We start from the raw sequence: 21,813 nt of genomic DNA on the forward strand, positions 1-21,813 counted from the left end.
AATTTTCTGAGGGGGCTACCAGTTAGCCTAAACTAGTTGGTCAACCTCTCATCTGTTTATGCTAACCACAGTAGCCCCATAAATAAACCCAGCCTTGTCTACAAGCTAACATTACCGGTAAGTTATTGTTTACAGCTCAATGAAGTATTATTGGAGTGGATAATTTGTTCAGTGATGAAAAAAAAGTTTGTCATTGTCACAAAAAACAACAATTAATGTGCGTTTGTTTATGGTTCAGGAGAAAGAAGAAAAAAAAAGATGTTGAGTCACACATGGTGTTTAAGATGTGCTTTTATTTATAGGGGAAAAAGCTAGTGAAACCAGGAAATCCAAAGCAAAATCAAATCAATCAATTCAGATGTGTGGCCATTTCTCACCATTACTCACTTGCCTCATTGGCCAGAGCCTTCCTTATAAACGCTAAGCTCCTCCCACCCCAAGACCAACCAATGTCAAATAAGAATATGAAATTACAGTATATTTATGCCCTCCACAACTTCACAATCAGGTTCCACCTTAAACCAAAAACACAATCCATCAGTGCAATGGCAATAACCTACACACACATTAATCAATTTCACCTCAGACCAAATCCCACCTCCAACTCAGAGACACAGCATTAACCCAGCTGCACAGGTAGCTGCTTTCACCATATAAATAAGGAAATAACCCTGGCACAGAGGAAGGAAGGACTAAGATAATAGTAGAACTGTGATGCATTCACTGAACTGTGGAGAATTGCATAATTGTCTGTTTTGTTTGAGTGTCTGATGACGAGACCTTTGTCACAGTTGCATAAAATAAAAATGTAAAAATCATGACTAATGCAGCATATGTTTGATGAAACAGGGACGTTTTTTTTCCTTCTCTGTTGATGCTTCAGTTTGGTGCTGAACAGTCAAACATCTCCCCCTTGTGGACAATCTGGTTCTTTGAAAAAAAAGTTTGATTTTTTTCTTCCCTCAATTCCCTCAGGTATTTTTCTATCATAAAGAGGCAATTTCACCACCACCGGGTTTATTGTCTCAGGTTGTTCTCCAGAAAATCCAAGATCTTCTTCCAGGCATCTTCCTGAGCAGCAGCGTGTGGAGCGAGATGACCTCCCCACAGGGTGAACACTGCAGAAAATAATAAATAATAAATAAAAGGTCTGACTGTTCAAATGTTGAAGTATAAATTATATAAATAAGATTGTGACTGAGTGAAAACAAGGCTCACATTTCTTTGGTTTGACGCTCCATAAGGACAGTCTTGAGTTTGGAGCGAAAGGCGGTTCGATCAGGTGACCTGCACCGGGGTAGGACAGTCGAGTGAACAGGTGGGATTTACCTGCGGCCCTAATAGTATCCTCGATCTGATGAACAGTAAAACAGTGTCATAAAAACAATAAACATACCAAACCTATTCAAACAAAACAAAATAAATGAGACAATGCACCAGTTTTGCATTCTCTAAGAGTGAAATGCTCAGATCATCTTCTCCCATTATGTACAGCAATGGGCAGTTGAGGTTCTCCATCTGCAAAGACACAATCACGCTGGAGTTTGCAAAATTGATACCCATTGATAATTGATACATTGTTTCTTAATGCAGGTCTAACTGTGTGTGTTGGTGCAAAGATCAGAGGCATAAAGGGTTAATCACCTTCACTTTGTTCTCAGGGGGGAAGTTGGAGGGCAACGAGACCTCTTTGAAAGTGACGTAGCCTTGATCATCATACGTCCAACGTCTCTCTTCACTGAAAGATGAACACAAGTTCACAGAGGAAATTTGAGAGCAAAACTGTTGTTGTGATATTCTGGGATTCAGGTAGCCTAGATGAACTAAAAAATTTCCTCTGGGAAATTTTGATAGGACCATGAGGGGGCTACTGCCGGGCATACCATCTCTGTCAACATGGGAATCAAACCCACGATCTTAAGGTCAAGACAGAGCTGATCAGACAGACACATGATCATCTTTCACTGAGCTCTGATATGGAGGAGCTGTAACCACATTAAGTCACCTGTGTGCTGGTGTTTGTGTGTGTCTGTGCGTGTGTGTATCTCTTTAATCACATGAAGTTACCTGTGTGTGTTTGTGTGTGTGGGAGAGGAGTGCGCGCATACGCTCACATGTGTATGTTAGGCTACCTGTGTGTTTTCGTGTGTGTGTGTGTGTGTGTGTGTGTGTGTGACTGTAATCACATGAAGCTACCTGTATAGGCGCGTTTCCACTGCAGGAACTTCGGGGTAATTTTACGGGGCCAGCCCCGTACGTGTTTCCACTGCAGGAGCCTCCCCCACAGGGCCATTTACAGGAACTTTTACGGGGGCCAACGGAGTAGGGTAGGTACTCCGTTCGGCCCTGAAAAGCTCCTGGGTGGAGCTCGAGGTTAACCCGGCGCTGATTGGCTAAAGCTAGAGCAGGCTCTGACGCTACCAGAAAGCAACAAAACAACCGGCATTTTTAAAAGGCGGAGCAGAAGGGGAGCATTAGCCTAGCAGACACCGCTGTAAACAACAAGAAAACAGCAGGAAGATGTACACAAATGGAGCGACGATGAGGTGCAGACATTGATTGCAGTCTACAGCACCGAGGAGATTCAGAGGGGGTTTGAGTCATCGCGGCGAAATGAAAATATCAGCGCACCTCGACACACTGGGGATCCATCACGCCACAAAACAATGCCGTGAAAAGTAAAAAAAAAAAAAAAAAAAAACTCAAGCAGGATTACAATCAGCCGCCATGTGCACAAACACACAAACCAGAAGAGCGGCGATCGAAACTCATGACGTCGCCGCGGGGTCCGACTCTGCAGTGGAAACACGGCCACTGAGAGGGCAGAGTGAGAGGACGGTTCCTGTAGAAGTTCCTACCCCCTCCCTTTACCAGGAACTCCTGCAGTGGAAACACGGCTTATGTGTTGGTGTGTGTGGCTCCAGGTGGATTGTTTATAAACATGTTAATGAGCTCCAGGTGGATTGTTTATTAAGTTAATGAGCTCTGGCCTGAGGGTCAGAGGTTACCATGGCAACTTGAGGTGGTTGCCAATGACGATAGAGGCCCCCCAGGCTGAGACAGACAGAAGAAAAAAAAAAGTCAAGAAAAAGAGCAATTTTCTGCCTCTGCACTGGTCTCGCATTCAGGCTTACTGTGACAAAACGGTAACTCCTATCAGAAAAAAACACAGATCAACAGTGCTGTAAGGACTTCCTGAAAGATTTGGTACGATTTGGTGTTTCTACAGTAAATATTTTGGAGACACTGGCGATTTTAAAAGGGGTCCGTTCTGCTTCTCTCAGAAAATCTTTGTATTGGAGTCAATGAGGAGCAGAGACAGACGTGGCCGCACTTAGAGGCTGACAATTCAAATTCTGTAAGTCTCTTTGATATTTTGAGCACATGGTGAGAGAGATAACAAGATTGTCTACAAATTTGGAAAAAATCATGTGTGTAGAGTGTAAATTGTGGTCGGGAGGAGTGTGGAAAGAGAAAAGTTTCAGACGATTTCAGACAATTTCTCCCACTCTAAGCGATGATGTCACGCACTCTGACACGAACATTCCGTGCAATACACACCCATTATAATCTCATAATTTCTGCAAAAATGATCATGGTCATTGATCAGGGATTGATCAAAAAATATACGACCTATCAAAACGTGGATTAAAGCAGAAGTAAGAGGAAAGTTTGTGTTAATATAAGTCTTAAATAATTCTATCTTCCGACAGCAATCACTTCTATAGAGTGTTTGGTCTGAAACACGGGTCTGACAGTCACTCTGCTCTGCTCTGAGCCCAGGAGAAAACTTTCCTTGTATCCTACAACCTTTATCCAATGAGGAGAGAGAACGGCATAAAGGGGCGGCACTCTCTGTGTGTGCAGCCAAGGGATGCGCGTGAATGTGGTGACGTAGGGACGAGGGCGGGGACTGCTAACTCCATCGGCTGACAGGAAGTTAGCCAAAACCACCGGATCACTGACTTCTGCTTTAATACGCCAATACACAAGACTTGTGTCTACTGTTTAAATTTTTAATTAATTCTCTAGGTGAAAGTATGCCTGAGCAGTAGACGTTTGAAAAACTCCAATGATTGTTCTTTTTCGCTCTTTTTTTTCCGCCTGTCCCATTGACTTCAATGCAAAATTTTGCGCAGTATAATTCGTAAACTGTTGAGAAAAGTAATAGCACACCTATCCTGATCAAGATGCACATTTTGATATATAATTTGTTGGGTTAGCTACCCACACGTTTAGCTGCGTTGCTCCTTCCACAAATGCACCATCCTTACAATATCCAACGATATAAAATACAACACCAGTTGGTGTTTTAAAGGGGAGAAATTATTGACTGAAAAAGTGTTTCCAGACTTTTTTTGAGGAATGTATTGTATACCCTCCCTTATGGCAATATTTTCCGTCATTTTGGTATCCACTTTCATTGTTACGCCGACTATACCGGACTTTGCATCACCCCCTATAAAAACGTTTCCTTATGGACTGCCTGCAAACCATTACAAACTGGATGTCAAACAACAAGCTCAAACTCAATGGCAATAAGAGTGAAGTTCTTCCTTTGTTCCGGGCAGCACTCTTCGGTTTCTCAAATAAAATTCATTATTATTATTATTAAAAGATAATGAGATAATTACAATTTACCTTTCAGCATCGTCTCCGGAGAATTTGACGTTACTGGCCATTAGCCCGTTAATACAAACCAAACAGGATGGCTGGAGAGCAGAACATAAAAACCAACATTATTTCATGTATCTGTTTGTAGTGTAGTGGTGAAGCTGTGGGCTGAGCAACAGACACTGGTCTCTGTCTCTCTGACGTACTTTGACATCAGTCTCAGTGGCCATGCAGAGAGTGAGGAAGCCTCCAAACGACAGACCGATGATCCCGACTCTGTCTGCACAGACCTGAGGATGATCTCGAAGCAGCTTGAAGGCCGTCTGTCCAAACAGAACAAATGGGATCAACTCAGGAAAATGACAGAATAACCACGTGCACCGTGTTTACTTTTCCTACAGTATAATACGAAGGCCCGACGTTGATGCGGTCTCGTCGGCCTGGTAAGTCTTTGTGCCCTGAGTAGGCTAGGGACAAGCTGGCGTAGCCTCTGGATGCGAGCAGGGCCGAGCGGTACTCCACCAGAACCCCGCCCATTCCCCACAGGTCCAACATGGCTGGAAATGGCCCGGGACCTGCAGGACGCCAGAAGAGGACACAGAGGTCACCGCCCATCCACCAAACTCCTGTTCTGTCTCACAGTTTTTCTGAACTGCAAGTTGTGGATCGCTTTTTTGCAAAACTCTAAATTTCATTTGCTAAAGCACATTGTGCACTGTGATGTTTCCTCTGTGCATTATAGCAATGGTTTCCAACCTTTTTGCCTTTCATATGTGTTAATGATTCACCAAAAGTGGTTATATAAAACATAATACAACTAATTTTGAAATTATCATTTTGGGAATAAATTAAATGTTTCCACCCATCCCTGGTTGGGAATCACTGCATTATAGTAAACACAGGCTGTAGGAAGTTGAAACACAATCACAGCACAGGTGTCATCACTTAACAACTGTTTAGTTTTGGAAGAAGAGAAGTTTTCATGTCATGTGTTTTATAAAAGCTGTGAAATTGATCATCAAACTTTAAATCTCTCACTCACCAGGAGGTAAAAACAACGTCCCAACGACGCCGTTTTGACGGATGTCTATCCTCCTCACACCTGGAGCCATGTACCAGCGCTCGGTGGTGGCAGCAGCCAGCTCAGTGCTCTGTCCCTCGCTGGGGGACACGTGTCCCTCCAGTAAAGACATACGCACCACGAATGGAGTCTCCACATTTTTCTTACTCAGTCTATGGAAAACAGCATCACTTAGGGACAAGGGAATAAAAAGCTGCTGCAGCTGCATGATAAGGAAACTTCTGACTGACTTCTAATATACAGTAGGTGGAGGCTGATTTGAATAGTAGGATGTGTTTGACATTTTAAAATGATCATTGCATAGACTTTATGTGAAGCTGCTTGTTTTTATCACCTACTTTAAACCCTCTCGTCCTCCCGGAGCCGGCTGCAGAGCCCAGAAGAGTCCCATTGGTTCACAGCCCAAATACGAACCTCCAACTGAGGGATCCTGGGTCACTGGAGATCCCAGATTAGAAACAGGTAAGAGCAGCTCATTAAAACGGTGCAATAATATCAGACAAAAAGGTGATAAAAGGAAACAAAAGCAATAGAAACAGATACAAATATTTATACAACATTTATGACAAAGGAACATGAGGAACGAGGATGTTCGGCAACTAGAACAAATTAAAGCAGCACTAAAGAACTTTCAGTTTTGGCTGAGTTTGGCGGCGTCAGTGGCCCAAAGTGGTAGTGTTTTGCCTGAAGGAAGACTCCATATCCCATGAGCACTAGTCCGTAGCGCCATAAAGATCCTGATCTCCCGGTGCATGGAAATTAACAGAAGACGTCCAAACTAAGTTTCTGTTACCAGCGGATCATTTCTCAGTAAACACACATACACAATCTGACGGAAAGGTGCCGCATTGCTGCTCCCTCCTCGTCGTGACTCGCGAAAGTGAAAGTGAAACTTAAAGGGATAGTTCAACATTTTGGCAAATTGGCCCATTGCCATAATCACTATAGTCATAGCAGTAGGTTCATTACCTTTAATTGTAGGTGTAAGCTATTTTCAGTACGGCGGAGCGCAGCAGCAGGCTGCTCAGAGCTACACTATGGAGACTAATGGAATTTCTTGGTTTCCCTCATTAAACTCATCAAATTCAACATCCCAAAACTCCACAGCGCTTTTGTAGACAAGTTGTGACCTGCACAACCACCACGCTATGAGATAATGACGGGACGATACGAAACGGAGCCGTTTTCGAGGTAAATTCATACAAAACCGCTGATGCGCGTTGCGTTCAGGGACAGTTTTTCAGCAAGCAATCTCCGTATTTACCCTGTATTTACCTCGAAAACGGCTCCGTTTCGTATCGTCCCGTCATTATCTCATAGCGTGGTGGTTGTGCAGGTCACAACTTGTCTACAAAAGCGCTGTGGAGTTTTGGGATGTTGAATTTGATGAGTTTAATGAGGGAAACCAAGAAATTCCATTAGCCTCCATAGTGTAGCTCTGAGCAGCCTGCTGCTGTGCTCCGCCGTACTGAAAATAGCTTACACCTACAATTAAAGGTAATGAACCTACTGCTATGACTATAGCGATTATGGCAATGGGCCAATTTTCCAAAATGTTGAACTATCCCTTTAAGTGAGAGCCGGGTTCCTACCATGCTCCTCAAAGTTGCTTAGTGCCAGTGAAGGTGATACAGACCCCCTCAGGCCACAACAGAGTCATCATCAACCTGTTGTAAGTCGATGTACCATCACAAAAGTTATGAAAATATTATATGAAGGTTAAAAAGTTCCTTAGTGTTGGTTTAAGAAAGTAAGAAACAGGACAAGATGAGGAATAAAAGATGGTAACGACAAGAAGTCGATGCTTCACATAAAAGCAGATCTGCAAAAGTGGCTTTTAAGCAGTGACCTCAAAGCTGCACAGATTTCTGTTTTTGTTTCTTTTTATATACTGTATATTATCCATAACAGTGACTATACTGTGCTGCAAACTTCAGAGCGACTCACAGTTGATAGTTCCATCTGCTTTTGTGTTATAATGTGAGAACGCCTCCCACAGGTCGTCGTCCTCGCTGTACATCCGTGCACACACAGTGACAGGACGGTGTGGAGGCAGGAAACGTCCTCTGATGTCGATCTGTTCGTCTACGAGGCCTCGAACAGGAGCAGCTGCCAGCACAGGGGCCGGAGCGTAGCTGCTGCTCCACCGGGCCGAACCTACAGGAGGTAGAAAAGTATCACTGACGTCACATATAGGAGGGTTAGATACAGTATATGTGATTTTTATAGATCTATCTCTGGTTGTAGACACTTTGTAATTCTGCTAACTTGCTTTTATGAATCTTTTCTATGATGTCAGCGCTGTGAAACTCAGAGACTACATCCTGAAACTCCTTCAAAGCAACGACAGAACCTGTGGAATCTTTTTTTTTTTTTTTAAAGAAGTCGACTGAATTCACATTTCTCTGAGCGTCTGGCTCAAAGATACAGTTATACATTCGTTTTGAAGTGTTCAAAAAGCAATCTGGAAATCTGGAAATTTTTACTTTGTAAGTGAAACTAATCACATCTTCTCCACAACCTCCTTGGTGGAGAGGATGTCGACAATAGACTTGTTGTAATAATACAAGTAGCCACTATTGTGTTGTTTTGTTCTAAAACACATTTTGTGAGTGAGTAAAATTTCATACCTCAGATTATCAGATACATTAACAACTGAGCCTTTATGTTAAACACAGTGAACTTGCAGATTTACTTGGGGTAAAAGTAAAATTTACTGCCATACTGAGCACAAAAGAGAACAGAAACTATTCTTACCAACTGCTCGGTGCACAGTTGCCAGTGTCCTGTGTAAACTGAAGCATGGTTTTGTCGTCGTCATCATCATCATCTCTGTGAGCTGCCGTGTTATTGTCACGCTCGTACGAGCTCTCAGCATCACAGTGTTTCTGTCTGTTCTATGAAAAGAGGATCAAACATTAAAGAGGAACTATACAAGATTTTTTTTAACCTTAATTAAACAGCCTCTGAGTAATTGTGATGGTTACATCAATGACTTGTAACTTGTTCCAGGGAGAATGGAGGCTCTCTGCCTTCCACCTAGCGTCTCTTGGACAAAAAACAACCTTGTAAGATCAGAGCCTCCGACCCGGTGTCCCAGCTCTCGTCTCTGCGGCACAACACAATACAAACGCACCCCGTAACCCGTAATCTCTTGTTTATGACAGATAAAACCACACAAATATACACATGGTAACATAACAAATGGTTATCCACTGCTCCATGGATTGATTTCTCACCGGCTTTGTTGAAAACAAATGCACATGGCCGGGTCGGGAAGAAGGTAAGCATCGGATCGGAGGGGGTAGAACCGTGACATCTAGTGTTCAGATTCAATTTTGCAGCGCTAACTCACTCATTTACACTCACACATGGTTTTTTTTTTGTGTGTGGTTTCTTTGGTGTGCACATAAATAAAGAAAAAAAAACTAGACTCAACATGAAGCCAGGATGTGGATTTGCAGGAGTGCAGTAGCATGCATCCATGTTAAAGGACCATATCCAACTTGTTACAACCAAATGTTTATGGGTTGGCATCACCTCGATGTCCACCCCACAAGTTTTCATTAGCTGAAGATTGCGGAAATCTGTTAAAGGGATAGTTCAACATTTTGGCAAATTGGCCTATTGCCATAATCCCTATAGTCATATGGGTTGGTTCATCACCTTTAATTGTCAGTGCATGTTGTTTTGAGATCTGCGGGGCAGAGACGCGAGCTGCTCAGCTACTTTCACCTTTCCCTCATCAAACTCATCAAATACACAATCCAACAACTCCAAAACGCTCTCATGGAGATGTTGTGACCTGCACATTCACCACGCTATGAAATAATAATGTAACATCACGAGACAGAGTTGTTGTTGTCACATAATTATACGTTATTATTTCATGGTGTGGTGAATGTGCAGGTCACAACTTGTTCACAGCTAATAATCCGTGTAAAATTCCAGGAAAGATGGTTGACACTTAATAAAACAACAAAGATAAAAGGTTTTACAACCATCCCCACCCCTGTCAGCCATTGTTTGACTAACTGTACCAGCATGGTGGTTTGAAATAAACATCAATGAAATGGCTCATATTTTACCTAAGAACCTGCTCTTGATACAAGTTACCTAACTCAAACGTCAACGGTATCACTACTGGTCAAAGCCCGCTCTTTCATCTTCACGTAGAATTTTATGGAAAAGAAATGTCATAAAATTTGACATTAAAACATTTAAAGTTAATATTAAAGCTGCAGCAGTTTCTCTGCCTGGTGTCTCAGCCAGGGTTTTACAACAGTCTGTCACGTTTACTGCTCATTAGGACCACGGGGCAAGCACACCGAGCAGTGGCCCCCACAGATATGAAATAGCAGCAGGGGCCACTGCTTGTGGCGAAACCCCGAGCCCTATTGTTTATATTGTGGATTCTTTCTTCTTATTCCTCTTCCGTACTAAATTTCGATTCTCAAAACGTGCGGTTTGATCGGGATCGCTATGTTATTACTTTTCTCAACAGTCTACGAATTGCGCAAAGTTTGCGCCAATGTGCCTTAATGTTGAACTATCCCTTTAATAGACTAAGAATTTCCAGACATTATAAAAAAAAAATATATATTTAAATCAACAGGCGAGAAAAAAATAAAAATATAATAAAAATTTCCCAGAATTTTCTAAAGTTTACATGCGCCAGATTGTTGTTAAACCCTGGCTGAGACACCAGACAAAGAAACTGCTGCAGATTTAACATTAACTTTAAATGTTTTAATGTTAAAATATATGACGTTTCTTCATCAGTGTTGTCTGTTTTCACAACTATTAATTTAAAACCAAAAAAACAAAAAAACAAAAAAAAACAAGGAGCCCAGGACATGAGAGATGAAGTTTCAGCTGGAGAGAAAAACATCAAGTGAAAAACCTGGAAGCCACATCATAATAGGAACAATTTGTGTGGTTTCGATACCGAGCTCGACTATTAAAACTATTTCTATAATTACAAAAACCTTTACCGGTGCTCCTATGTCGTGTCTATAGACTGTAGTCAGTATAGGCTGCTGTCACACAAACATACATCAACGCAGACACTGAAGGACAAACACATACGCAAACAACAGTAGGGGAGACAGGGTATGGTTGTGACATGCAGTTGCAACACTTCCAATATCTCCAGTCAGAAACAAGTTATGAATCATCTGATTCACTCTGTTTGCCTGTTAGGCTTAGTTTAGTCCTTCTTCCATATGAAGAAGTAGCACCCTGTGGCAGACGCAGACAGTTTTAGAGGGAAAAAACAAATTTTGACATAATTTTGTCACATTTTGTCATAGCATCGCCTGCTTTGTAGTTAAACTCATCAAACTTACATCACAGTTATTGTGTGTCTATGTAGCTATCTTTAATGCAGGTTGTTTGTGCTAATGATTTATTGGTAGCAGTAGGGTACGGTTGTGTAACCGGTGTGTCTGTGTACTCTGCGACCTGCCCTGAGCGAGGATCGAATCCGCGGCCTCTCGCACCGCAGGCGACGATGCTAACCACTCCAGGGTGAAACTGCCTTCAGCCGTCGACAGAAGGCAGTTTCACCCTGGAGCGATGCTAACCGTTTCGCCAAGAGGTTGACAACCGCTTGGCAAATTGGTTAGCACGTCTTTTATGGGTGAGTGAGTTTACTTCCAGTACCGCTACCGCCACAACCTGTCACTTCTCCTTACTGGTACCTCGTGACTGTGGCACACCCGTTACACTTGTTCATGGCTACAAGAGTCTGGGTTAGGTTGAATATGGAGAATGGCAGAATGCTTATTAAAAGCTGTAGCCTATTATTTCAAAAATAATACGTCCACGGGGCATTTAGACGGGTCCAGAATAAAAGTAGGCCCTATTGCTTTTCCATAAAAAAATTATATTTAGTCTGAATTAAAGCAGAAGTAAGCGATCCGGTCGTTTTGGCTAATGCTGCGTTCCAGGCAGGCTTTTGAAACCGTAAATTACAGCTTCAAGTCACAACTTACGACTTTGTAGCGTTCCAGGCAACCCACTCATGTTTTTCCGACCTGTTTTACCTGTGAAAGTCACTATAACGGCCACTCGTAACTTCCGACCCATGAGCTCGTACCAGATCGAACTGGTATGACTTCACAGGTCGGAAAAACACGAGTTACAAGTTGCCTTGAACGCACCATAACAGTCCTCGTCCCTACGTCGCCACATTCACGGCGTCCCTTGGCTGCACACAGCCCTGCATGCCGTTCTCTCTCCTCATTGGATAAAAACTGTAGGATACGATAAATGTTTTCTCCTCGGCTCAGAGCAGAGCAGAGTGACTGACAGACCCGTGTTTCGGTCCAAACACTCTATGTAAGTGATTGCTGTCGGATGATATAACTATTTAAGACTTATATTAACACAAATATATCACTTACTTCTGCTTTAATTAATTAAAGATATTTTGACGGGTTCGTCAATGTATGACTCACGTTTTATCTAAGAACCTGCTCTTTCATCTAGTTGCTGTTACAACCATCACTTTGTTACACACCATCCCCGGTCTCACCTATTGAACCTACCCCTAAGACTATAGGGATTATGACAATAGGCCAATTTGCCTAAATGTTGAACTATCCCTTTAATAGACAAAGAGTTTCCAAACATTCTAAAAAAAACAACTTTAAAAAAAAAAATTATAACTACATATTGTTCAACCCTGAGACACCAGACAGAGAAACTGCTGCAGCTTTAACATTAACTTTCAATTTTTTAATGTCAAATTTTATGACATTTCTTCGTCAGTACTGTCTGTTTTCATTCACAGACAACTATTAATTAAAAATGTAAAAATAAATAAATAAAACATTATTTGCCATCTTACCACAAGGAGCCCAGGACATGAGAGATGAAGTTTCAGCCGGAGAGAAAAACATCAAGTGAAAAACCTGAAAGTCACATCATGATTAGGAACAAAGGGGGAGGGATTTGTGTGGTTTCCATGATGCTGAGCTTGACTATTAAGACTATTACTAACTCCTATGTTGTGTCTATTGGCTGCAGTCACACAAACATACATAAATTCAGATACTGGCAGCAGGTGAGGGTCAATCACCTGCTCTAACTGAAAGCTGCGGTCACATACGCAAAGGGAGACAGAGGATGGTTGTTGTTGTGACATGCAGTTGCAACACTTCCAATATCTCCAGTCAGAAACAAGTTATGAATCATCTGATTCACTCTGTTTGCCTGTATGCTCCGTTTAGTCCTTCTTCCATATGTGAAGAAGTAGCACCCTGTGGCAGACACAGCCAGTTTTAGAAAGAAAAAACTAATTTTGATGCATGAAAGTATTTTTCCCCCTCCATTTATGTTTTGGGTTTTTTTTCTGTTTTCTGGGAAGATGGAACCAACCTGTGCCAGCCAGAGGGCACCAACGAAGGGAGGGCTAAGTCTAAACCACAGCCACTCCCCACCTGTTTTTGACCAAGAGTTAATTAGACACACATAGTGCGAAATATTAAAAACCAATGGTAACGCCTTTGTCTTGGCCAGATGCAAATTGCAGATGACAGAGAATTCTGGCTCTCTTGGTTGGTGGTGGTTGCAGCTAACTGCTTGCAGACTGCGATTTCCTGAACAGGAGAGTTTCTTGTATCTGATTCCTTTGATGATCCAATTTAATAAATAGTTAACCGGAACGTCGTTGTTTGTCCTCTCTTGGAATAAACGAACACGCAATGTCAGTTTTCCTGTTTTTTCATCCTGACAGTTGTAACAAGAAGTTAGCTGTAACAAAAATTTAGTAGGGTGAATTCGCCTAATATGGGATATTATTTGCAATTCAGACTTCTGGTCTAAATTGCAATATGAAGTAGGCCTACGCTCTTTCAATCTACATCCTGTACCATTCTGAAATCCTTAGGTTGTGATCTAATGAAATTAAAAGAGAACATTCTGATATCCCCCTCCTAAGAGAAATATCCTACCATAGGCTTCATATTACAATTATGATTGCAAAATTGTCTCTGGCAATCTCCAATCTCAGTAGCTATTATCTATGGGCGCTATAGAGCTGCCAAAGCAACTAAGAATATTTATTAAAAAGTCATTCATACCTAAATTCATAAACGCATTCCAGACCATTGAACTATGTGCATCACATTTTATTGTTATGTGTATTGATTGAATGTTGTGTTATTTATTTACTGTACGCTTTTGTGAAGCCAAAGACAAAACCCCACCCTGTCACTGAGGTTGACACAGTGGGATCACAGGCAAAAGATCATGATCACCAAAGTCCCCTATCCTGCTGTGATGAGAAAGAACAATAAAAACATGGGTGGAGTGGATCTGCTTGACTCCCTTATTGTAGCTACTGTACCGAATCAAAATCAGATCAAAGAAAGTGCAGAAGTGGAAAGAAAATAGAGCACGAGAAATGATGTCCCTCCATTGCTGGTGAGTACGAGGAGAAAAGGACCTGCTGCCCCCGACTCCAGTGTCTGATGTGGGTCTGGATGCTGCAGCCAACTGGATGATCATGGCTGAACAGAAGGGGAGAAGCAAAGTACCACAATGCACCGGTATACACCAAGAATCAAGCGCCAGAAATGTGATGTCTGACTTATGCTTCACATCATTCCTGTAGTTCCACACAAAATAGGAAGTTAGACTGCGATGGCGAGACAATGAGCAGATATGCACACACACACAAAATGTCAAAATAAACTTGTTTTCTACTTATATACCATTTCTCATAATCACTAAAAACCTTGGAGTTTTAGGACCCTTGTTGCCCCCCGAACCCAAATCTGGTTCGGGGGGCAACAAGCTCCCCAAAAAATAAAAAGTCATGCCATAGAGAAGAGGTCTTCAACAGGGGGTCCATAGTCCTTTAGGGGTAGGGGTACTAGAGGGAGATTGCAAAATTGGGGTGAGGTCTAGTCTAATACAGTAGTGCTTTCTAGGAGGGTACACTCACAGATAGTTTTGTTGTAGTGGGTATACTGAAATATTAATGCATTTTCAGTGGGTATACTGCGTATCACATAGACTACACCACTGGGTTGAGGGTCCTTGGCCAAAAAAACGTTTAACCCTTTAACAGTTTCTGTATCCTGGGGGATACAGACATTTGGCAGGCTGTGGGGGGAGGGGGGGGGGGGGGGGGGGGGGGGGGGGGCATTAAGTATCTGAACTTAATATCATGAGGAAGTCTTAAGGGGGGATGGGTCAAGTACCCAGGTCATGTGACTTTATGGCAGCATTCAAAACTAAATTGATACTTTTATGTCAAACTCCAAAATGGCCAACTACGTGGACAGAGACACTAGGCATAAGTAAAGTGTTTTGGTTTTTCTTGTTATTACATTATGGGGGATTTGTTTTTGAAATGATTGCTCTTTAAGGATAATTTTATGTATTCTTGTTGAAAAATAATGAATACCATTAACACAACTTTGATAAACAGGCATTGAATGTCTGTATCCTGGGGGATACGTTGTCCAGACAGGGGTATATAAACTGGCATAATCACTCTCAGATATACTTATGTTTGGAAGCCTAAACTCTACAGATAATCAATAATATAAAGGTGTTAAAGGTTGAAAATGGAATATTACTAGAATACCACCATCTATTGATCAAGACAGGCAACAAATAATTAGAAAAGGGCGCAAACGACAGTAAAAGAGGGAGGATGTTCAGGTCATGATTAGAGTAGTATAGTGAATTCTTATGTAAAAGATCCAGTGATAGATACAGCATCTGTCTGCAACAAAACATGATGTGTTGTGGGGCGGTGTTTAGCTCAGTGTTGAGGCTATAGTCCTAATTGCAGGCGACCCTGGTTTGAATCCCGCACCAAGTGGTCCTATCCTCCACACATACACTTGCACACACACAGAGCCACAGAGACTGGCTAATTAATTGCTTATAATATGTTTTAAAAGTTCATAAATGAAATATTTGATAAATTGGTAAATGGCAAATTTATACCCTAAACGGGCAATGTATCTTGGGAGATACAAACTCTAAAATGAAAAATAAAGGTCATATTTTGAAAAAAATTGTGTTATTCTACCCCAGAAACATAAGAAAATAACATTTTTTTATTTTTCCAAAATTTTTATATATGCTTGCCCATTTAAGGGTTAAGACCCCTGCCATGGAGGGTCAAAAGAGATTTGAAATGACCACTTTGGGATGTCGGTGTGATGAAATTTCAAAATAAATGTTGTCCGTGCATGAAAACAACTTGTTTAAATGTAATAAAACGCTATATATGTAGGTAGTGTGTTAATATAATAAATATTAGATGTTCTCTCCCTTGTTGTTGGCTGAAATTTGACGGTTTAACAGGGAGGGAAAAAATGTCTCCATGCAGGTATTTTACGTTGAAAATGCAGCGGCAGTTGTTTACGTTTTACTTCCGGGTTGGACGCCGTGACTTCCGTGTTGTGAACAAGAGTCAGCCAGTCGGTTTACAACAAGGCCCGCCGGGGAGAGAGCGGTGTAGTTTCTGAAAACGGCGAAGAAAAGAGAGGGTTTTTAATATTAATATGTCGCCCTGAGATCTTTGTGTTCGTCTTTTCAGGTTTGTATAATCTGTCTTTTATTGTTGTTGGTGTTGTTTACGACGAAAGAAAACCGCTTTGCTGCTGCTAGCAGAGCTGTAACCTGTTGGTCATCATCCGTGTTGTTTTTATACTGCTGACTAAAGGAAAAACACGTGTGATTGTTAAATGTCTGTGTTCACTGTGGTTTTTGTGTTGATTTCAACTGTGTGTGTGTGTCATCATCATCATCGCGGATTTAAACAGCCACGACACAGAAACGACGTGGTGTGTGTGTGTGTGTGTGTGTTAGCTTTTAGCTTTTAGCTGAACCGTTGTTGTGTTGTGTTGTGTGTGTGTGTGTGTGTGTGTGTGTGTGTGTGTGTGTGTGTGTGTGTGTGTGTGTGTGTGTGTGTGTGTGTGTGTGTGTGTGTCGGTTAATCAGCTCCTGGAGGGGAATAGACTTGAACTAAATGAACTTTTCTCAGCTATATCACGCACTGAAGCGACTAATTTAATCAACAGTAAGTGTTTTCTGTCTGGATCTTATGTGATTATCTCTCTATATATTTAAAACCGGGTCGATTATCATAGATCAACACATAACGTATCCAGTTGTTTTGTGGATGTAGGCTGACAAACATCTGTCTCTGTCTCTGAGGATCGATCTCTGTGACTCTGTCTGCGTTTATCTTCGTGCTGCTGACTTCATCTGTGTTCAATCAGATGCCTCTTTGATGGTGTCACATGATTGATAAGGATTTAAACAGCCCACTTGTATGTAACGTTACATACAGCGAGGAAAATAATAATATTGAACGCGTCAGATAACATATTTCTAACAGAGCTGTTGAGTTGAAATTTTCACCAGATGTCGGCAACAACCCAAGTAATGCACACATACAAAGAAATCCAAACATTTATGTCCATAAATTAAGTAATGTGTAATAAAGTGAAATGACACATAGCCTAGGTATTGAACACATGAAGAAAAGAAAGAAGAATGTGCAAAAATATAAAGAAGGAAAACCAAGAAAGCAGCTGGAGTCTGTCAGTATTTACAAAGTAATCCTGTGCAAAGTAATATCAGCTGGTTTACTCCAAACTGACGCCTATAAAAAAGGTTTCTCATCACCAAGGTGTCACACAAGAGGAGTCTAATGACGGGGAAAAGCAAAGAGCTTCTCCTTAGACCTTCAGAAACTGATGTTGCAGAACAAACCGATGCATCGGTTACAGACGTGTCTGGTCTGAATGCACCGTTTTATCTGTTGGTGCCGTTATCCAGAACTAAAAAGAACAACATTTTACCTCTATACATGCTCACCATGCAAGTCTATTGACACGTTCAATACTTATTTTCCCCGCTGTTATAAATCCTGCCACGTCACCATCACGTAATAAATACCTCCCAGGTGCAAAGTTGCTTCTTCTCAGTTTTGTTTCACATGTTAAATTTTAAATTGCAAATGTGAAATGGGACCAGATTGTATTGATTACATGTCAGTCAGGTAGATTGACAGTGATAAATAGTTGATAACTTAATGTAAAGGTAGAATAAGGAGTGTTTGTGGTGCTTAAACTAATGACAGGTTCTGTTCTCTCCAGATACCCCAAGAAAACAAAATGTCTAAATCATCTTAGGAATTACACATTAATTATAAGCCAAAAGAGGTTATTATGTTATATATATATATATATATATATATATAGTGATCTAGCATCAAACTTTATGTCTTGTTTATACGAACAACTTTAACTCATCCTATACGTGAATTTGGTGTTGTTTTCTTACTTCAGCAGCGGTTGACTAATGCATTTCATTGGCTGTAACTTCATGTGTTTCAGATTCTGAGTCACACACGAGTCACATCGGATGGGCTGGCCTGAAACCAGTGGAGCCAGCTGTTCACATCCTCTGGGCCTGTTTGTGTAAACCTCAGTCCGCGATGGCCAGTCACTTCCGCAGCTACATCTGGGACCCGGTCCTCATCGTCAGTCAGATCGTGTTGATGCAGTGCATCTACTACAGCTTCCTGGGCCTGTGGTTGGCGGGAGTGGACAGTCTGGTCCAAACCAGTCGGTCTCTGGACCAGATCTTCAGCTATGAGGTTGGTTATGAGATATTCTCTCTCTCCGTGAAACCAGCCTGTTTTTATTGGTGGTAGATCCAGTATTAAAATGTTTGTTCTGCTGTTTCAGGCCCTCGGCTTTGCAACAATACAAGGGAGGCTGTCAATGATGGCTTTTGTCTTGAACTCTCTCACCTGGTAAGTTATTGTTTTAGGCCTTATCCACACGGAAACAGAGCTTCACCGAAACAATCTTTTTCTTGTTTGTTTTGAAAAATATCAAGAAATATCTGTGTACACACACAGATCCACTGAAAACAACTCAAAACGCTGTAGTTCATACACCAGGCCTGTGTGGAGCTGTAACGCTGCCACAGATAGGAACATAGAAAGCCTGTGCGCTGTATTCAAACTCCAAACATTATAAGTGGATTAAATGTTGACAGGGAGTCGTGTCAGAGTAAATATGGCGATCAGTGATGATTTAATGGGCGCGATTCTGCCACACTGTTTTCAGATTTTCCCACTCTGAGACCTTTTTCCAAAAAATACCGTTTTCGCCTCCCTAAAACGTTGTTTCCGTCTGGACGAAATGATAAAAACTTTTACGGATTCACCGAAACCTGACACGACTTAAAGGGATAGTTCAGCATTTTGGTAAATTGACCCATTGCCATAATCCCTATAGTCCTAGGAGTAGGTTTGTTACTTTTAATTGTCGGTGCAAGCTATTTTTAGAACGGCGGAGCAGAGCCGCCAGCTGCTCAGAGCTACGCTACGGAGGCTCATGGGATTTCTTGGTTTCCCTCATCGAACTCATCAAATACACAATCCAACAACTCCAAAACGCTCTGGTGGACAAGTTGTGACCTGCACATTCACCACGCTATGAGATAATAACACAACGTTACCAGACAGAGTTGTTTTAGAGGGAAATGCAGAGACTGCTTGATGAAAAACTGCTCCAGACAGGAACGTGCATCAGCGGTTTTGCATGAATTTACCTGAGATGAGAACACAAGATTCGACCCTTTTCAGTTTAGATGAAGGAAGTCGTCTTTGAATCTTACTGTACGTGCAACATAAAAATAAAAAAGCTGCTGACATCACGTCTCTCTCTGTCCGTGCAGCGCCCTCGGCCTGTGGTTCTTCATCCGCCGAGGGAAACAGTGCCTGGACTTCACCGTCACCGTGCACTTCTTCCACATGATCGGCTGCTGGATCTATAACGCTCATCTGCCGGCGGCGCTGTCCTGGTGGCTGGTCAACGTGGCGTGCATGGCGCTGATGGCCGTCATCGGGGAGTACTTGTGCATGCGGACTGAGCTCAGGGCCATCCCAGTCAACAGTGGACCCAAGTCTAACCTGTGAAATTTCTTCTTTTTTTTTTTTGGTTTTTGTCGACGCCAACGCTGAGGAGAGTCAAAGAAACGGGACTTGAACCTTCATCAGCGTCGATGTCGGACACGTCAGATGAACTGATCTATTTATTCATCGCTGTCCTTTAAAATGTGGGACAGCGTTAACTCAGCATATTGTGGAAGCTCATGTCAGTTTACATCCTTCTCTGAAACTTACAAATACAGTATAGATAGATTTTTTTTTTCTTTGTTAAAATTCAGTTCATTATTGAGCATCTTGTTCCCTAATTTTTTTTTAAAGAATATTTTAAGATTTACAGTATATTTTCTCCTTTGCACCCACAGGAAATAACACATTTAAAATTAAGATGTGCAGCAAATATCATCATGACCATCATGCTACAGTGTAAAATGTAAAATGCTCCAGTTCACAGCAAGTTTTTCCCTCATATTGTAGCTGGATATAAAACTCAACAGGCTCCATGTGCAGAAAGGTGTTATTATTATTATTTTTACTTTTTATTTTTACCTCTCGTGATAAAGTTCCCACCTTCAGCCTCACACTGAAGCTTGTACTAGTGTTGTTTGTCTCCCTCTCCTTCTACCATGATGTACTATGCAGACACAGTGGCCACTTCGGGGACAAGCTGTCAGCCTCCAGCTGTGATCTGACAGCTGGATGTGTCTTTGTTTCTTAAAAAAAACCAAAAAAACAACAACACTGTCACTGCTTTGTGGGGACGTGACGTGACGTGAAGAGTCCTGGAAAAATGTGCAGCACTGACGGAACGATGTCGACTTTATCGTTTTACATCCTGTCACTCTAGTGCTAGTGTGATAGTTGGACTATGCAGTGTTTTATTTTGAAAACAGATCTCCAAAAAAATATTATAGTACAAGTCAAATACGTTATTATGGTGCAGGAACTGATGTGTAAAAGGACAGGTTGATATTTGATCATTTTGGGAGCTGCGCTTTGTTGCTGAGAGTTAGAGGAGAAGAAAGATGTCACTCATGTCTGTGTGAAGGTAAATCTCATTGGTTTAAAGTTGTGTATTTGTAAGTAAGAAGATAAAAAGCGGTTGGCTATGAAGTATCAACAAAATTTACGAATGGCTCCTTTTAATCTGAACAAAAACACAGGTGTAAAACAATGTTGTTGACTTTAACAGAAAAGATATTTTAAGTGATATTTCAGGAGCTGGTACAGAGTTTCTTCTCCCGTTTCCAGTCATTGTGTAAAGTTAAACTAATCTGCTGAGTGTGTGTCAGTGTTTTACTTTAAAGGGATAGTTCAACACTTTGGCAAATTGGCCCATTGCCATAATCCCTATAGTTTTAGGAGTAGGTTTGTTACCTTCGGTTACCTACGGAGGCTCATGGGATTTCTTGGTTTCCCTCATCAAACTCATCAAATACACAATCCAACAACTCCAAAACGCTCTGGTGGACAAGTTGTGACCTGCACTCTAGCTCTAAACAGCTCGCGGCTCTGCTCCGCCGTTCTGAAAATAGCTTGCACCGACAATTAAAGGTAATGAACCTACTCCTAAAACTATAGGGATTATGGCAATGGGCCAATTTGCCAAAATGTTGAACTGTCCCTTTAACTTTAAGCAAAAAAAAAAAAAAAAAGCAAAAGGCACAATTCCCAAAATGTCAAACTACTCAAATCCATGACTTCTCCTCCAGAGCCAGTGTCTTTTTTATTTTTATTTTGATCATTTCTAACAATGGAAGCTTTCACATTTCATTTCGCTTTTTTTATTTTATTTTTTTAAGTCTTACACACAACTTTTGTTTTTATATTGTATTTAAATACTGTACAAAGAACTCGAGAGATGGACCTATTCGTGTAATTATAGCCTCTGACTTGTTTCTAATGTGGAAACATCCCAGTCAGAGTGTACTGTACATATATATTTTCTTTTTTTCTCTGAAGATTAAAATGTAGGGCGTTGTTGGCACCAGCATTGAGAACCTTTTGGCACAATGTTAAAGGGATAGTTCACCCAAAATTGAAATTGCACTCATTATCTACTCACCCTCATGTCGTCTAAGGGCTGGGAAAAGTTTCAGAGTCCTCCGTGCCTTCTCTGAGTTACAGGGGGTCTCGGCGTAGCACTGCATGTCCATATAACGGTTGCAAATGGATACCA

General features: G+C 41.5%; 2 protein-coding genes and 1 long non-coding RNA gene across 3 annotated transcripts; 2 read left to right on the forward strand and 1 right to left on the reverse strand.

Annotated features, from left to right (window-relative positions):
• Window positions 1-599: 599 nt before the first annotated feature.
• LOC146986921 (peroxisomal succinyl-coenzyme A thioesterase-like) lies at window positions 600-12,651 on the reverse strand. The gene is made up of 12 exons (XM_085775792.1): window positions 12,549-12,651; window positions 8,453-8,592; window positions 7,643-7,852; window positions 6,034-6,133; window positions 5,657-5,847; window positions 5,014-5,189; window positions 4,821-4,937; window positions 4,642-4,712; window positions 1,645-1,738; window positions 1,438-1,518; window positions 1,219-1,354; window positions 600-1,118 (listed from the first exon to the last, which is right to left on the reverse strand). Exons 2-12 carry the CDS (start codon window positions 8,571-8,573, stop codon window positions 1,018-1,020), a joined length of 1,398 nt encoding a protein of 465 aa, XP_085631918.1. The 5' UTR covers window positions 8,574-8,592; window positions 12,549-12,651; the 3' UTR covers window positions 600-1,017.
• On the forward strand, window positions 6,019-10,581 carry LOC146986922 (uncharacterized). The gene is made up of 3 exons (XR_015035820.1): window positions 6,019-6,157; window positions 7,695-7,861; window positions 10,544-10,581. It is a non-coding gene; the product is annotated as an uncharacterized LOC146986922 (long non-coding RNA).
• Window positions 12,652-16,107: 3,456 nt separating the features above from the next.
• On the forward strand, window positions 16,108-21,311 carry sys1 (SYS1 golgi trafficking protein). Its single transcript, XM_085775794.1, has 4 exons — window positions 16,108-16,262; window positions 18,070-18,332; window positions 18,424-18,491; window positions 19,424-21,311. The coding sequence occupies exons 2-4, from the start codon at window positions 18,171-18,173 to the stop codon at window positions 19,662-19,664; spliced, it is 471 nt and encodes a 156-aa protein (XP_085631920.1). The 5' UTR covers window positions 16,108-16,262; window positions 18,070-18,170; the 3' UTR covers window positions 19,665-21,311.
• The last annotated feature ends 502 nt before the right edge of the window (window positions 21,312-21,813 follow it).

The sequence above is a fragment of the Trachurus japonicus genome, chromosome 5 (assembly GCF_045865225.1).
Source record: "Trachurus japonicus isolate A0001 chromosome 5, Traja_1.0".
NCBI classification, from domain to species: Eukaryota; Metazoa; Chordata; class Actinopteri; order Carangiformes; family Carangidae; genus Trachurus; species Trachurus japonicus.

Excerpts from the sequence above, each read along its gene's own strand:
- LOC146986921 (XM_085775792.1), bottom strand. The coding sequence starts at position 8,573 with ATGCTGAGAGCTCGTACGAGCGTGACAATAACACGGCAGCTCACAGAG. Across the intron at positions 5,848-6,033 it reads GGAGGACGAGAGGGTTTAAA|ACTGAGTAAGAAAAATGTGG; the intron begins GTAGGTGATAAA and ends TGTTTTCCATAG. Across the intron at positions 1,519-1,644 it reads CCCCTGAGAACAAAGTGAAG|ATGGAGAACCTCAACTGCCC; the intron begins GTGATTAACCCT and ends GTGTCTTTGCAG.
- sys1 (XM_085775794.1), top strand. The coding sequence starts at position 18,171 with ATGGCCAGTCACTTCCGCAGCTACATCTGGGACCCGGTCCTCATCGTC. Across the intron at positions 18,333-18,423 it reads ACCAGATCTTCAGCTATGAG|GCCCTCGGCTTTGCAACAAT; the intron begins GTTGGTTATGAG and ends CTGCTGTTTCAG. Across the intron at positions 18,492-19,423 it reads GTCTTGAACTCTCTCACCTG|CGCCCTCGGCCTGTGGTTCT; the intron begins GTAAGTTATTGT and ends CTGTCCGTGCAG.